This window comes from Bactrocera tryoni, chromosome 5 (genome assembly GCF_016617805.1).
Source record: "Bactrocera tryoni isolate S06 chromosome 5, CSIRO_BtryS06_freeze2, whole genome shotgun sequence".
Taxonomy (NCBI): Eukaryota; Metazoa; Arthropoda; class Insecta; order Diptera; family Tephritidae; genus Bactrocera; species Bactrocera tryoni.
Genome location: NC_052503.1, coordinates 48,155,323 through 48,171,233, shown reverse-complemented (window position 1 = coordinate 48,171,233; position 15,911 = coordinate 48,155,323). Strand labels below are relative to the sequence as shown.

The window sequence follows — 15,911 nt, the reverse complement described above, 5'->3', positions numbered from 1 at the left end:
AAGTCGTTTAAATGAGTTAAGCATCCACCCACTCTACCCGGGAAAACTGGCGCACCCCAATAAAACAGCTTAATTCACCACAGCTGATGACACTACACAATACCAAAATAACACACCACAACTGTACACCAACCCAACCAACAAAAGGAATGGACAATGGGAAAGCTGACACGATCTACACAAACCGCACATCAAAGAATTTTTTTTGAAGGGAATTTTCTCTAATAATGGTACCGATTTACAAAATTTTATTCCAAATGAACACCCTTTGCTTTCATCTAAGCCTCCAAACTTTTCGATCATTGATCAGTAGCCCTACGCACAGTTTTTATTGGTATTGACGACGCTGCTCCAACCATAGACTTTATAATACTCTCTAAATGTTCAATTCTGAACACAAACTGTAGTACAATGGATTCAAATCTGTACTTCCAGACCGCCAAACATCTGCAGCTATATTGCTATTTAACCCCCTTTTCACAGAATGCCAAAATAGTGTTATGTACCGAATTCACTTTAAATGGTTTGAATAGGTTTCCAGAATTCATGAAAGTCTCGGTCTAATATAGTGAAACAAATTTTTATGCCCTGAACAGGGTATATTAAGTTTTTCACGAAGGTTGTAACTCCCAGAAGGAAGCGTCGGAGACCCTATAAGGTATATATATAAATGAACAGTAGTTGAGCTGAGTCGATTTACCCATGTCCATCTGTCCGCCTGTATATATGTATATACGAACTAGTCCCTCAGTTTTTAAGATATCGTTTTAAAATTTCGCAAACGTTATTTTCTCTTCAAGAAGCTGCTCATTTGTCGGAACTGCCGTAATCGGACCACTATTATATATAGCTGCCATATAAACTGAACGATCGGAATCAAGTTATTGTATGGAAAACTTTCACATTTGACAAGATATATTCACGAAATTTGGTATAAGTTATTGTTTATAGAAATAATGTAATATCGGAAGATTTTGTTCAGATCGGCTTACTATAACATATAGCTGCCATACAAACTGAACGGTCGGAATCAAGGGCTTGTATGGAAAACTTTTGCCTTTGACGTGGTATCTTCACGAAATTTTACATGGATTACTGCTTAAGGTAATAATATAATCTCCGAAAAAATTGTTCGGATCGGGTTACCATAGATACACATACACATAGTTACCAAAAGAAATGCACCTGTGAAGGGTAAATTAGCTTCGGTGCTGCCGAAATTAACGTTTTTTCTTGTTTTGTAAAAATTCGTTATTTTTATTCAACATAATTCCCTTTATGGTTGGTACATTGCTTATAGCGACCGTCCAACTTTTCAGTACCATTTTTGTAGTACGATTTGTCTTTACTTTAAAATAGGGCTCAGTATCGGCGATCAACTCCTCATTCGATAAAAGTTTCTACGCAGCGAGCATTCTTTTGAGATTTGATAACTGCTAGTAATTGCTGGTGGCCAGATTTGGAGTATATGGTGAATCCGGAAGTCATTCGAAGCCAAATTCAGGCATTTTTGCCAACTTTTTCGTTTACTTGTGACACGGTACATTGTTTTGGTGAAAAAGCAATTTCTTTATCTTCAAATGCGACGATTTCGTTCATCATCTGTCTAATAACGCTATGTAGTAGTTGTTGTTGCTGTAGCAGCAGAAAACATTCCTGAACAAAATCGAGGAATGGTGCCAAGTTGACAGTCTTTGGTCGGACAAAAACTCGGGTCAGTTCCGATTGCTTAGAAGTGACTGTCATGGGTACGGTATAATATAGAAGTATAGTAGCCGCTTTTGATGGTCCTTCCGTTTTCAAAATCCCAAAATACTAAAGCCATGAGCTCACTTTTCGTGCGCAGTGCACTCGGATGACCGTCGACTAGATTTCGGAGTGAAAAGATAGAGCCATTTATCATAAAATGTCACATATTGACGCAAAATGTCGGGTTTATAACGCTTGAATATTTTCAATCACTGCTTCAAATCATTAATTCGTCAGTTTTTTCGGTCAAAAGTGGGCTCGCGCTGCATCCACTTTGTACGGAGCTTTCTCATACCCTAATACGCGTGAATGATTTGACGAACACGTTCAGTTGATATCTTTAGAGTCATATTTTTTTATTAACCATATATTTGCTTTGAGAGAAAATATAACTATAAACGACACTATTTTAATGCCTACTTATCATTTGAATATTCATTAAAAGATTTTAGTTATTAAAATGCGTAGATTAGTGTGTGATATGAGCTGTAGTTTCTTGTTAAAGAAAACAATGAACGGAAAATTTTATATTAAAAAAAAAACAAAAAAACAAAAAAATGCCGAGTTTGACTATTTTTTTCTCGACTCTTACCATTTGGGTAAAATGCGCACTTTCGCATATGCCTCGGGTAGATTGCCATGTCCGTAGGCTTCATCGCGCAGAGCCAGATCATCGGCGGCCATTAGTGAGACAACCAGCTCATTGCGTTCGGCATTATACCAGACTTGCAACTGTGCGCGCCCACTTACTTGCTTCTCGCGTGCAATTTGCTCCTAAATCATGAATTGTATTAATAGCGAGGAGAGAGGGGAAAAATACACATTTTAGTATCAAGTATGTAAATATAAAATAGATAACTGTATAATTTATTTAGTTAGTATAAGACACTTTGGGTTTACTTTTAGGCGTATTTACAAGATGCTTTTGATTGAAAATGATTTTACGTTTCATTTAAATAAGGAACAAGAGCATTAGGGCTGTGATGCTCTTATATAATCACTAGTTTATTATACATACATTATTCCACGGTATTTATGTGAGATATGCTGGTTTTGAAATTACTAAATTATTTGTGTTTGTTTGTTTGTCGAAATTGTTGTGTAGAAGGTTTCGCTGTGTTTAATTCTTATTGTTAAATGCAGAGGTTAAATGCACTAAGGTTTAAGCATTTGGTAACGGTATATAAGGGGTGCTTTGTGTAATTTAATTTTTGTTATAGTTGGTGTATGTAAGTATGTTTATCTAAACAAAACAAAAATTAACACAAATTGGCAAATGAGTGATACAAATTAAATCAGAGCATACAAAACGAGGAGTTTGAGAAATGAAAAAATAATAATTAATTTATTTGAGTCAATAACATCAAGTTACTGGTTTTATAGCTAAATATTGGTTTTATAACTAGACACAAAAATAAACGTGCGAATATATAAATTACACATACTAATAAAAATCTTCTTAGCTCGACATACTGATCATTTATATATATTAGGTTGTCAAAAAAGTCTTACGGTATTTTCGCTAGTTGGCGCTGAAAGCGCGTAGTTCTAGTTTTATTCGTCGCATCGGGTCATGCTATACCTTTTTGGAAAGCTCATTTCACGCGCTAACACGTGTTTGATTGATTGTCGTTTCTTTTAAGTCGTTTGTGAGTTATAGCGTCGCAAACATGGAGCTAAATAAAGAGAAAATACGGCATATTTTACAGTACTACTACGATAAAGGCAAAAATGCATCTCAAGCCACCAATAAAATTTGTGCAGTTTATGGACCCAATACAGTTTCCTTTCCACCGCGCAACGATGGTTTCAAAGTTTTCGTTCTGGTGTAGAGGTGGTCGAAGATGCGCCACGCTCCGGAAGGCCTGTCGTCGAAAATTGCGATAAAATCGCTGAATTGGTCAAAAGAGACCGGCATAGTAACAGCCGTAGCATCGCTCAAGAGCTGGGCATGAGTCATCAAAAATTCATTTCACTTTCAATAAAAAAAATTCAATAAAAAATAATAAAAATACCGCAAGACTTTTTTGACAACCTATTATATACTTTATAGGGTCTCCGACGATTCCTTCTGGGTGTTACAAACTTCATGACAAACTTAATATACCCTGTTCAGGGTATAAATATTAAGACTTTGTTCATAACTTTAAAATTCTTAATTTATTCCTCAAAACCTATGTCGTCCGTATGTTTAAGATGTCACTGGGTGTCATACCAACCTAAAAAAAAATATTTCATTAAAAGGGTTTTCGGATGAAATTTAAATTAAAAAGTCTTACTTGTTGTTGCCCACAGTATTACATGAGCGTGTCAATATTTTCTCAATTTTTTTTTCTAAAATTTCGCCTAAAGTTTCAGTTTTTGCCTTAAAAACAATGATTCAAAGTAAAAAAAGATCTCTATTCTCAAAATAAACCGTGCCTAAATTATATTTCTTTTCCTTTTGTATAAAACATGTGATTTTTAGATGTATTGCATAAAGCAAGTAAATCGACAAATTTGGGATTTCGTAATAGTGATATTTTGAAATAAAATTCTCCGCTCTACGAAAGTAGTTTTGACATCTGTTTCCAGAAAAACATGCCTTCAAGAGTTATACGCAGTTAAAGTTATACATCGAGTGATTTAAGCATTCATACAAGTGATTTATACCACACCCAGTGTTACTCATACGACATGGTGTACTGTATGATACAGTACATTTGATGCTTAAATTTAACTGCGCATAACTTTTTAAATAAAATATTTATGGAAAAAATGTTTAGGGCCTTTTTTGTAGAGCGGAAGATTTTGTACTAAAATATTACTTTTCGAAGGTTGTAGGTTAATTTGATTTGAAGGCAAATAATTTATTGCAAAAGATCAAAAAATTCCATATTAAATATATGGGGAAAGTGAAATGTTTAAGCATGGATGTAATTTGAAAAAAATGTTAAATAAAATACCAAGTTGAATATCGAACAAATTAGTGAAAATAAGTCAATGAAAGTTATCGTTCGTTTTGGTCAATTAAAGCTAATTTTAAATACACTTATTAAAATTGTATGGGATTCAGGCATACATACGGACTCACACATATTTATATACAAAGATGAAAATAAGGAACCACTAAGAAAATATCTAGCATTTATTAATCATTTAGCCGAAAATTATTAGCCATCGAAACTAACTCTCTATTAATTGCTCGAATGTTGTTTCAAGCTATATCTATATAAATTAATATGAGTATATGTTTTGTAGTCCTTTGCAAAGAATATCTCCTAATTAAGTACGAAAAATATTTGAAATTGGTGTAAAGTATTTCAAAAAAAATAAATAAAATTAAGTTTTAATATGTTAGGTCTAGACTGCAAGAGATGGCGCGGCTTGATTATTCCATTACTTCAATAATCCAAACATGCGTTTGGAAAGCTGCTGTCTTGTGCGTCTTTTTTCAGCATTTGACATTAATTTGAAGTGTAAACAATAACTTGTTTACCCTGAACACGCCTAGGCTTTCAGTGCTTTAGATATGAATATGAAATTTGGCACACGCTCGCTTCTTGCCAAGGAGCTGATTATTTGCCGTAACCAACGATAGCGGACAACTCTAGCATTTAGCTGACATACAAACTGACCGATCCAACTTAAGTCCTTATTTATGAAACTTTTTGATTTGAAAAGTGAACGTCACGAAGTTTAATATTTCAGAAATCGTCATGTAAATTGAACATCAACATTAAGGTAATCTGTGAAGGGTATTAAAGCTTCGCTGCAATCGAAGTTAACGTTTTTTGGTTTTCTCTCAAATTTGTCAAATTTCTAGCATGAAAAAAGATTTTTGTGGCAGCTTTTCCTCACTAATTTAATATGATGAAAACATAGCCGCATATCATCATATTTCAGTGGAAGTTTATGTTGAAAACCCTTCAGCTGAGCGAATGTGCCAAAAGTAGTTTAGACGACTTAAAAATGGGTATTTTGGCTTAGAAGACGAAAACCGTCATGGGTGGTCAAAAAGTTTGAAGACGGGGAAGCTCAATTAAGGCACCGCCTCAGTGTGACCCTCCGAAAAATGACTGATTTTCGCGATTTTGTTTTTTAAGATTGTAACTAACTAATCGGTCCGAATTTTTGTTCATAAATAAATAAATACATTCTTGACAAATACAAAATAATTTTTTTTTTCGTTTCTTTATTGGGTGTATAATAGTTAAATGAATTGGTGGAATGGCACCTAAGAAAAAAGGTTCTGTACGATGTCCACGATTGCCGCCGCAATTTTGGTCCAAGCCAAAAATTTCATAAAGGTTACTAATCTTTAGGGAAGTCGCTATCGCGCTATGGAACTTTTCTTTTTTTCTTTTTTTTTTTGTAATTTTACAAAATGGCGGCCGTTTGAATAAAAATAGTGAAATTTAAAAAAAAATTAAATGCTTCCATAGTGCGAAAGTGAAAGACTTTAAAAATGTTTTCTCCAAATTGGAACTAGATATCTTCAAAACTCTTCACCATTCTGAGAAAAACGCTTTAAAAATTGAAGTCGCTATGTTCCCCACTCTGTTTTCTTTCTACAAGAAATATTGTGACTACCGTAATAATTTGTATTTCATTTCAAAATTTGAGAAAATGTTTATTATAGTGTATACTATCCGATAAAGCAACAAAAAAAATCGATTTCTCGAAAATTTCACACTGAGACCATTTAAGACTACTGAAGACTTAGTCAAATATAAGAAGAGCTCGCAGTATATATGAGAGTCACTCGAACGGTCATTTCAAAACATTCAAAAACAGCCATAGATATTATAAAGCAAGTAAATTAAGGTCTCGAAACTTTGGATTGCAGCCAAGAAACGTTTAAAGACGATTTTGTATATCAGAAATGCTGTTTGAACGCTTCAAAAGAAGTAATTTTTGCATAGGATTTTGACTTCTTCCTCTTTATTGGAGTGGTCACTGGTTATGCGGTTATAGCTGAGAATATAATTTTGACTGGTTATGAAAAATGGATGCAAAAGGCAAGCTGTGGCTGGGTGAAACCCTCAATGGAGAACCCTAGCGATAACGACTCATGAAATTGAAGAGAGCGATGGTTAAAAAAAACTCGGAATTCAAGACGGGCAATAAATTTTCATCATGATAACACGCTGCAAGAGCGGTTACAAACTATTTGGAAAACAGCGGTTGGGAAATTTTCAAACTCGCCTCATAGCATAAACCTATATTCTTCAGATTATTCTTTGTTTCGGACCTTATAGCACGACCCGCTTCATCAGCAGAGAGTACCAAAAATTGGCTCTATAAACTTTGCGGGCCAAGCCGGTGCAGTTCTAAGGGGATGTAATCCAGAATTGGCCTGAAAAATGGAAAAATGTTATAGCTTTCGATGGGCTATACATTAAATACAACAATTGGAAATGAGTTTCTTAAATAACCGTTAAAATTTTGATTACAAAAAACCACACGAATATAGTTTTAGACAATATTAAAGTTTTAGATTCACTATTTCGTTGTTATCTAGTTCCCGTCAGGGTGGTAAGGTTCAGATAAGTTTTCTCGAGGTCATCCAACGGTAGGAACGGCCTAGCAGACGTCCTGTTTTGAAGGGTCGGACCATTGGAAGAGGGGTGCTAGATGTGTATGGTCAGGTGGGTATGCAAAGAGGTGGTTAGAGTCATGCGGGGACTCGTTGTATCCTGGACATATATTTGACATGGCGGGATTGCTTCTAGATAAGTAGGAGTATAACTTGCTGCTGTATCAAGAACGGAGCAGCGCAAAGGGATGTTTTATATTTTAGTTTAGGTACTGTGTTGGTCATACGACAAGGTATAGAGGTGTGCCAACAAATGGTGTAGCATATTTTTGCACCATAAAGTCTTGCTTAAGTTTTCACCGAAAAAAACGTTGATTTTTAACTTTTCAGGTAGTTTCTGTAACTTGAAATAAACACTCAAATATTACTTTTAATATAATGGGTTACCGCTGGCCAGGTTTTGTGCTGAATTTTGTAAGTCTGCATCAGCTATTCATACATAACTTAACCACAACAATATTGGCAACTTAAACTGCCGCCTTAATAATACAAAAATGCACACTCAAGCGCGCACTACAGTGGCATTGAGCGGCAACCAATAAACATACAACCAATCTGCACGCACGCACTAGCCAAACCCCGCAATTCGTGCAATTCGTGCTCGCCTTTAGCCATATTTATTTCGGCTTTGAATATAACATATGCCGTTATTTGAAAATAGGATGTGGACTAACCTCTACGCGCCACCATCACATAATAAATGTACATATGTATACAGGCAGCGCATATATTGTATTGTGAATATAAGCAAAATACTGGATCAAGCTGCTTGTTGTGTGCTCAAATGCCCGGCAGCCATATTCAGCACAATAACGGGCTTATTTGAATGTAATACTAAGCGCTCGTTGCAGTTTATTGTACTGCCTTGCGTGCGTTTTGTTGTTTTCCTCTCTGGCACTACTTTGATATCGGTTCATCTGCCATTCGAATGCTTATATTGCTTTGAAAGCGGGCATTACTACAACTTTTTGGTGCCTTCGCCTAAATGTAGGCAATGATTATTCCATTTCATATTTATAATGCCCATCTCGATTATAGGATGCTGATAGTAGTTGGTTGCTGGCATTGTCCTTACAACGGCAGTAATATATAAGGTTATTGTCTATGGTATAAACATATGTTTGTTCGTAAATAACACTGTGGTAGTGTACTCAGACTTGGTGAGCGTGTCGATTGTGCCCTTTTGCCAACTTGTTTGTGCACAATAAATTTTGGCTCGCTATTTTGCGATATTGTACTGTTCTCATATTGCCGACTGCCACTCGTCTATCAATAATAAATAAATTCGTTCTACGTGTTATTGTGTTGACAGACAAGCCATGGACATGATATTATCGTAATTCTTCAGCTGCTTACACTGAAGGTCAAGTGAGCTTTTTAATGGATTGTATGTTACTTGTTTTCTTCTTTCATTTGAACGATATTGAGTGTTGAGGCTTGTAGGGTATTCATGAGAGGGGTTTAGAAAATATTTATTGTCGTCGCTTGGGTTTGCTGGTTGACTGGTACAAAAGCTGCAGCAGACAAGGGGAGTGTGTAGTTATTTCGAAAATATTTAAAGTCTGGTGAGATAGTGGTATTTATACAGTTTTCATATTTTATTATCTATAATCTATAATTTATAGTCTGTAATCTATAATCTATAATCTACAATCTATAATCTTTAATCTTTAATGAATAATGAATAATCTCTAATCTCTAATCTAGAATGTATAATCTATAATCTATAGTCTATAATCTGAAATCTATAATCCGTAATCTATAATCTAGAATGTATAATCTATAATCTATAATCTATAATCTATAATCTATAATCTATAATCTATAATCTATAATTTATAGTCTGTAATCTATAATCTATAATCTACAATCTATAATCTTTAATCTTTAATGAATAATGAATAATCTCTAATCTCTAATCTATAATCTATAATCTATAATCTATAATCTATAATCTATAATCTATAATCTATAATCTATAATCTATAATCTATAATCTATAATCTATAATCTATAATCTATAATCTATAATCTATAATCTATAATCTATAATCTATAATCTATAATCTATAATCTATAATCTATAATCTATAATCTATAATCTATAATCTATAATCTATAATCTATAATCTATAATCTATAATCTATAATCTATAATCTATAATCTATAATCTATAATCTCTAATCTATAATCTATAATCTATAAACTGTAATCTATAATCTCTAATCTATAATCTATAATCTGTAATCTGTTATCTATAATCTACAATCTTTAATGTATAATCTATCATCTCTAATCTCTAATCTATAACCTATAATCTATAACCTATAACCTATAACCTATAAACTATAATCTCTAATCTCTAATCTATAATCTATAATCTATAATCTCTAATCTATAATCTAAAATCTATCATCTATAATCTATAATCTATAACCTATAACCTATAAACTATATTCTATAATCTATAATCTATAATCTATAATCTATAATCTATAATCTATAATCTATAATCTATAATCTATAATCTATAATCTGTTATCCATAATTTATAATCTTTATTCTATAATATATGTATCTATCCTTTATACTTTGTTTAACTTTATCTACGTCAATTAACGGAATTGTTCTCTCCCGCTATTTAAATTATTAAGTCAACTTATTCTTATGGAAACTTTCTTCTAGAAGTTTCTTCCACTTGCATTCCATCCATATACTTGCATGTCTAGCAGACGCTTGATTGTGCAAGCTAAATTCTAAGCAGCTTACATGTCACGTATACGCCCTGTCAACAGCGGCGAACTCACTCAGGCGACTACATTAGTTGAAAGATACTTAAGTACGTACACTTGTAATAGATTGGTGGCACGTGTTGATGCATATATACATATACAAGTACACATATATGTACATGCACTTTCAATAAAATTTATATAAACTGTGAGACTGTGACTAAACACAGACCCATAAAATGATTAAATTTGGCATTTGCATATACTTGTATCAACCTACACGCTTGTACTTCTACTCACATCTAACGGTACACATGAACATATTTATTTGAGCAAGATACATATATAAATAGCTCAAAGCGTTAATATGGATGACTTACAAGTCCCCAAAGTGTAGCCTTATAGCCATTTCGGCAACCTGTTGCTTGTTCGCAGCACCATAAATGGCATGTCTTGTTTGCTCATTTCAAGCTCAGCACATTTCCGGCAAAGTTGTTAAAGCAAAAGTTGTTTTTGCTTATCTTAACGTGTGTGGCGAAGCGTTGGGTATGGTGTTGCCTGCTGGCGCAAAACTTTCTAAATTAATGGCTTACACGGTTGACACCTGTCAGTGCGTTTGACAGTTTTTTGACACATTCAAACAAAAATCAATGGCAATAATTGTCGCATAAACCTACAAACGGGGCACAATGGCAGACTTCCAGACGCCACTCAATTGGAAAAAAATGTGAGAATGTTATAATAAGGGAGAAGGAGGAGTGAAGTGCGATGAAAGGGAAGACATTTGAGCGCAAGATTCGGGGAGAAGTTTGTCGAAGGCATAACGTCTTTGTGTGCTATTTTAATGTCAGCAAAATGCTTCAGTACGAATTTATCAGTGACCACTTCACAGTTTAGTCATTTTAACAAAGTCCAACGAATTATTTAAGTTACTAACTTTTATGATCCTTACGTTTTAAAGGCTTGGAGTTATGAATAAATAGATTCGGTATAAGTTAAACTCCTTTTCATTATCTTTTATTTGTCTTTTATTTATCTGCTATTTGTCTCTTGTCTTCTCTTAATGATCGATTAACTAGTATTATCTATTTATTATCTGTTCTCTATTACATCCTATCTATCCTTTATGTCGTAGCATGTATACAAAGTTGACTTATACCATCAAAAATGACTCGGACTGGTGTATTTAAACTGTAATAACGATGAAAAAGCGAAAAAGTTAAAGAAACAGTACTTGAAAATCATCGTGCTGGCAGCAGAGCGACACCAGAGGTTCTCAAAATCGCTTACGGATTGACTCAACATATTTTGGTCCAGTAAAAGTTCCAAAAGAGTGGCTTGACAACATACTTGAGGACCTTGCTTTCATCGAACCCATTGTTACTGGAGAATAAGGACACTCCAAAAATGTGCTGAATTCCAAAAATAATACGCCAAAATCAAGGTAATCCTCATCGTTTACTTTGTTACTGTTTCTTGTTCCACCACCAGAGAAATTATGAATGTTTTTTGGCGTATGTATATGATATTTTGTCTTAAACTACCGGATTTGTGGGTAGAAAATTCTTGGATTTTCACAACGCTGATGCGTTCTCATATTCAAGCTTGATTGCCACTGATTTTTTGGCTAAACGCGACGGGAGAGTTATCGCTCAACCACGGCATTCGCCAGATTTGATTCCCTATTAACCTAACCCATGGCTGATCTAGAGTGAGAGATCTAATGCAGTAATTTTTGAAGTCATAGAAAAGAAGAAACTACTGTGTCGAACTTATAAATTAGCAAAACACTTAGTAGCCAGTAAACATTTGCACAGGCGTTTAATTTCCATTCACACCAGTTCGGTGGGATGTCTCAAAGTATGCGCTCTCAAGTGTTTAAGTCTTGACCTCCCAAACGCGGGACAGTCCAGAAGGAAGACATTGACATCAATAGGGCAATGGCCTGTTAAATGTCACACAATTAGAGAGAGGCTAGCCTTACTGAGGAAAAAGAGATCACAAGGTTTCTTGCGATCAAAAGACAAAGGTTTGACTTTTGTAACAGCGTATGTACGGATGTTGACCCAGCGCTGGCCAAGATCCGCAAAGCCCAGCTATCTAGCAGCAGAATACAAGAGAATATGAAGCACCGACCCGCAGCCATTCTACCGGTAGCGACTCTAGGGTGCCCTTCCTTGCTAGCACATCAGCTTTACAATTTCCTGCTATTCCGCTGTGGCCTGGCACCCATATTAGCCTTATCGCAAACGCACTCAATGCTGTTGATAGCGAGGTTAGGCACTCCTTTACCAGCATTGAACTCACTGTTAATGTGCTCAAGGCTAGTATCGCGGCTATGTTATCTGAGTGGATGGTAACTTCTCTGAAAGAGGCTGCACGCCGGAGCAGCAAATTTACTGCTACTTTCAAAGCTGCAACTTAGACTTGGAAGACACTGCAACAGTCAGGAAGTCTGAAGCTGGAGTTGGTAGAGAGCTCCTGTTAGTAAACTCCACCACCAACCTTTCCCAAAGTTTTGACAAATCCGAAGAAGCTCCTTCACCATATAAAGTCTCCATAGAACATAATGGGCTTGACTATGGTGTCGTAGAGCCTGAGGAATACTTTCGGTGACTTCATCTTTTGCAAATATATAGAGTAGTTTATGACAATCGATGCTTTTCCATGAAAGATTCTTGATTTCGGGTTACGCGCCATGATGGACACATTCCATTAAAAGTCATTCGCTGCAGGCCATATCAGCCAAGGCTTAGAACGAGTGTATGGAAAATTGTGTTAAGTGTTGTATGTGTGTATGAATTAGCATAAAAGGGACTATTTTGAAGACGCTGTTAAATATTTCTATTAAAATACAATATATGAAAATGTTTTTTTGTTTTTAATCCGGGTCAAAATTGATCAGAATATAAATTTGTAATTTTTGATAAAATTCGTCGAGAATTTAAGTTGACGTCAATTCAAACAAAAAAAAAAAAACAAGAAAAAACGCTGCACTGAAGCTAATATACCCTTCACAGTTGCATTTCTTTTAGTAACTATGTGTTCAGTTTATAAGGAAGCTATATGCTATAGTAATCCGATTTGAAACATTTTTTCGGAGATTATATTATCACCTTAAGCAGTAATCCATGCCAAATTTCGTGACGATACCACGTCAAATGCAAAAGTTTTCCATACAAGAACTTTTTTCCTATCGTTCAGTTTGTATGACAGCTATATGCTATAGTTAACCGATCTGAACAATTTGTTCGTATAATACATTGTTGCCTTAGGAAATAATCTGTACCAAATTTCGTAAATATATCTTGTCAAATGTGAAAGTTTTCCATACGAGAACTTGATTCCGATCGTTCAGTTTGTATGGCAGCTATTTGTAAAAGTGATCCGATATCGGCAATTCCGACAAATGAGCAGAGAAAATAACGTTTGCAAAAAGTCAAAACGATATCTTAAATACTAAGGGACTAGTTCGCATATATACAGACGGACGGACAGACAGGCAGTCGGACATGGCTAAATCGACTCAGCTAGACTGATTATTTATATATGTATATACTTTATAGGGTCTCCGACGCTTCCTTCTGGGTGTTACAAACTGCGTGGCAAACTTAATATACACTGTTCAGGGTATAATAAATAAATCTTTAACTTTATATGTGTTATAATTTTCTATCAGTTGTGAAATAAAAAAATTTAATTAGAAAATATTAAATAAAATAATATTATAACTAAAAGCAGTCATTATTTTTTATTCCCAGTTTTTGTTTTTATAAAGCAAAACAAGTCGCATTTTAATATGGCTCACTTTCTTTAATGTTATACGCGGCGTATACGTAACAATTATATGTAGATTGTGTCTTGATTTGATCCATATTTATTTAGAATAAACTACTGCACTTTTAGCCAAATATGCACTCAGATTCACGCATATTTAATACTAAATCAAAAAAATAAATCAACAGACAGATTATTATAAACAATAAAGATAAACAACAGACGCTACATCAAGAATGGCAACAAGAACAATTACTATTTAATACAGATTACTAGTACAGATGATGGAGCAAGATACACATATTAATGGAAAAGTGTACAAAAACTTACAGATGATAAGCGGGTTAGTACATTTCTAGCGTTTAAAGTATATGCGGCGATGAGGAATTGAGTGAAAGCATAATAAATATGGCATACAAAAGATAATGGCAAAACATGGGTTTACACTTAGACTGGAAAACAGTTGTTGGAGGGAGTATAGAAACAAATATAGATACAAATATAAGGAGGAAAATTGATATAGATACAAACACTACAGCTAGCAAACACCTTGTGTTAGTATTGTTATTTTAAGGCACACAAAATATTTTTCATGAATAAAATATAAATTATAAAAGAGTTTTTACAATATTCAACAACATTTCTATTACTAAATTTAAGCTACAAGATTTTTTTTGAAAATATTTGTGTGGGTATGTGTGTGTGAAAATTTTCGCTGCAAACAAATATTTATGGGTGGGTGTTTTTTCGTCTGCTTCTTATTCAAAAACCATATGCATTGACAGAAAACATTCCTTTGTGTGGATGTGTTTGTATATGTGTGTGTGTGCGCCGTGGTTATGCTTAGTAAATGAAATCTAAATTATTTACAATACCATTTTATGTACATAGCAATCTAGCAGTTTTACATAGGCGTTCTCTACATTGTTGTTGTTTACATTCCTTTAAAATTGTATATATATATATATTACATAGAAGTGTTGGCGGCAATTAGAAAAAGTGATTATCGGTACTAATTAGATTTGCGATATTTTCTACGTTTCGCTTCTGCGCTTAGATCATTCTCGTTTTGTTTCAAAGCTACACTTTGGCATTCACATGTTGCACGTACTGGAGACATAAGCACTAGTATTTAGTCATTTTCAAATCTTAAACTTTAGTATGAAATGCATTCGCTCACATTAGCAGTAAACATAACTCGTGCCAGCTGGGGATATACGCTATTTTATTATTACTATTATTTTATTAAGTACAAATGACAATCACAAAATCGAAATAAAATGAAATAATGCAAATTAATTGAAATAAATTATGGTCGAAAATCAAATTAAGGCAGAGCAAAATATTAGTTTTGAAAATATGCAAATAAACAGAAATTCACAAAATTAATTTCCACAAGTGCTAAAGCAATGAATAGCAAAATCGTGTACTCATAACTTAGGCAAATAAAAATAAATATTTCGTGTTACTAACAATGTTTGAAGTTTTTTCGTGAATTTCATGTGTATGTGTGGGATGCCCATGAGTTTTTGTTGAGGTTCGTTTATTTACTATGAGAAATTAAGCTAAATTTGTATTTTCGCATTTTTTTAATATTAAACAAACAGCTTGTTTTGGGTTTGTATGTAAGTAAAATACGTTGTGAGTTTACTTATTTACTGCTGTGGGCAAAATATGGTAAGACTTTTTCATTTTAATTTCGCATTCGTCGAAATATTTTAACAACTAATTCGAGGATTGGAAAAAACGTTGTTACGAGTGTATTGGGGCCAAGAAGGACTGTTTTGAAGAGCACAATATAGATTTTGAAGAATAAAGTAAGAATTTTAAAATTATCAGGAAAGTCTTACTATATTTTGCCCACAGTAGTATATGAGAATAAACGCTAAATTACACCCTCATAAAAACTGTTATAATATATATTACTATTATATGATATCAAACGATAATTAAAGCAGTTTAATGATTGTATACGAACAAAATCAAATCTAAGCAAGTCTACTCAGCAGATAAAAAATTTGGATTCCATTAATGCTGATACTCTAAACAAGATCAGTGATTTATACAACAAAGT

General features: G+C 34.0%; 1 protein-coding gene across 2 annotated transcripts in view; it reads right to left on the bottom strand.

The window, feature by feature from the left end:
- Window positions 1-15,911, bottom strand: part of LOC120779062 (regulating synaptic membrane exocytosis protein 2) — a 414,623-nt gene that overhangs the window by 48,593 nt on the left and 350,119 nt on the right. For both annotated transcript variants that reach the window (XM_040111195.1, XM_040111196.1), the window contains exon 14: window positions 2,342-2,523. In XM_040111195.1, the coding sequence (XP_039967129.1) occupies window positions 2,342-2,523 (182 nt within the window). The remainder of the gene's footprint in view (window positions 1-2,341; window positions 2,524-15,911) is intronic.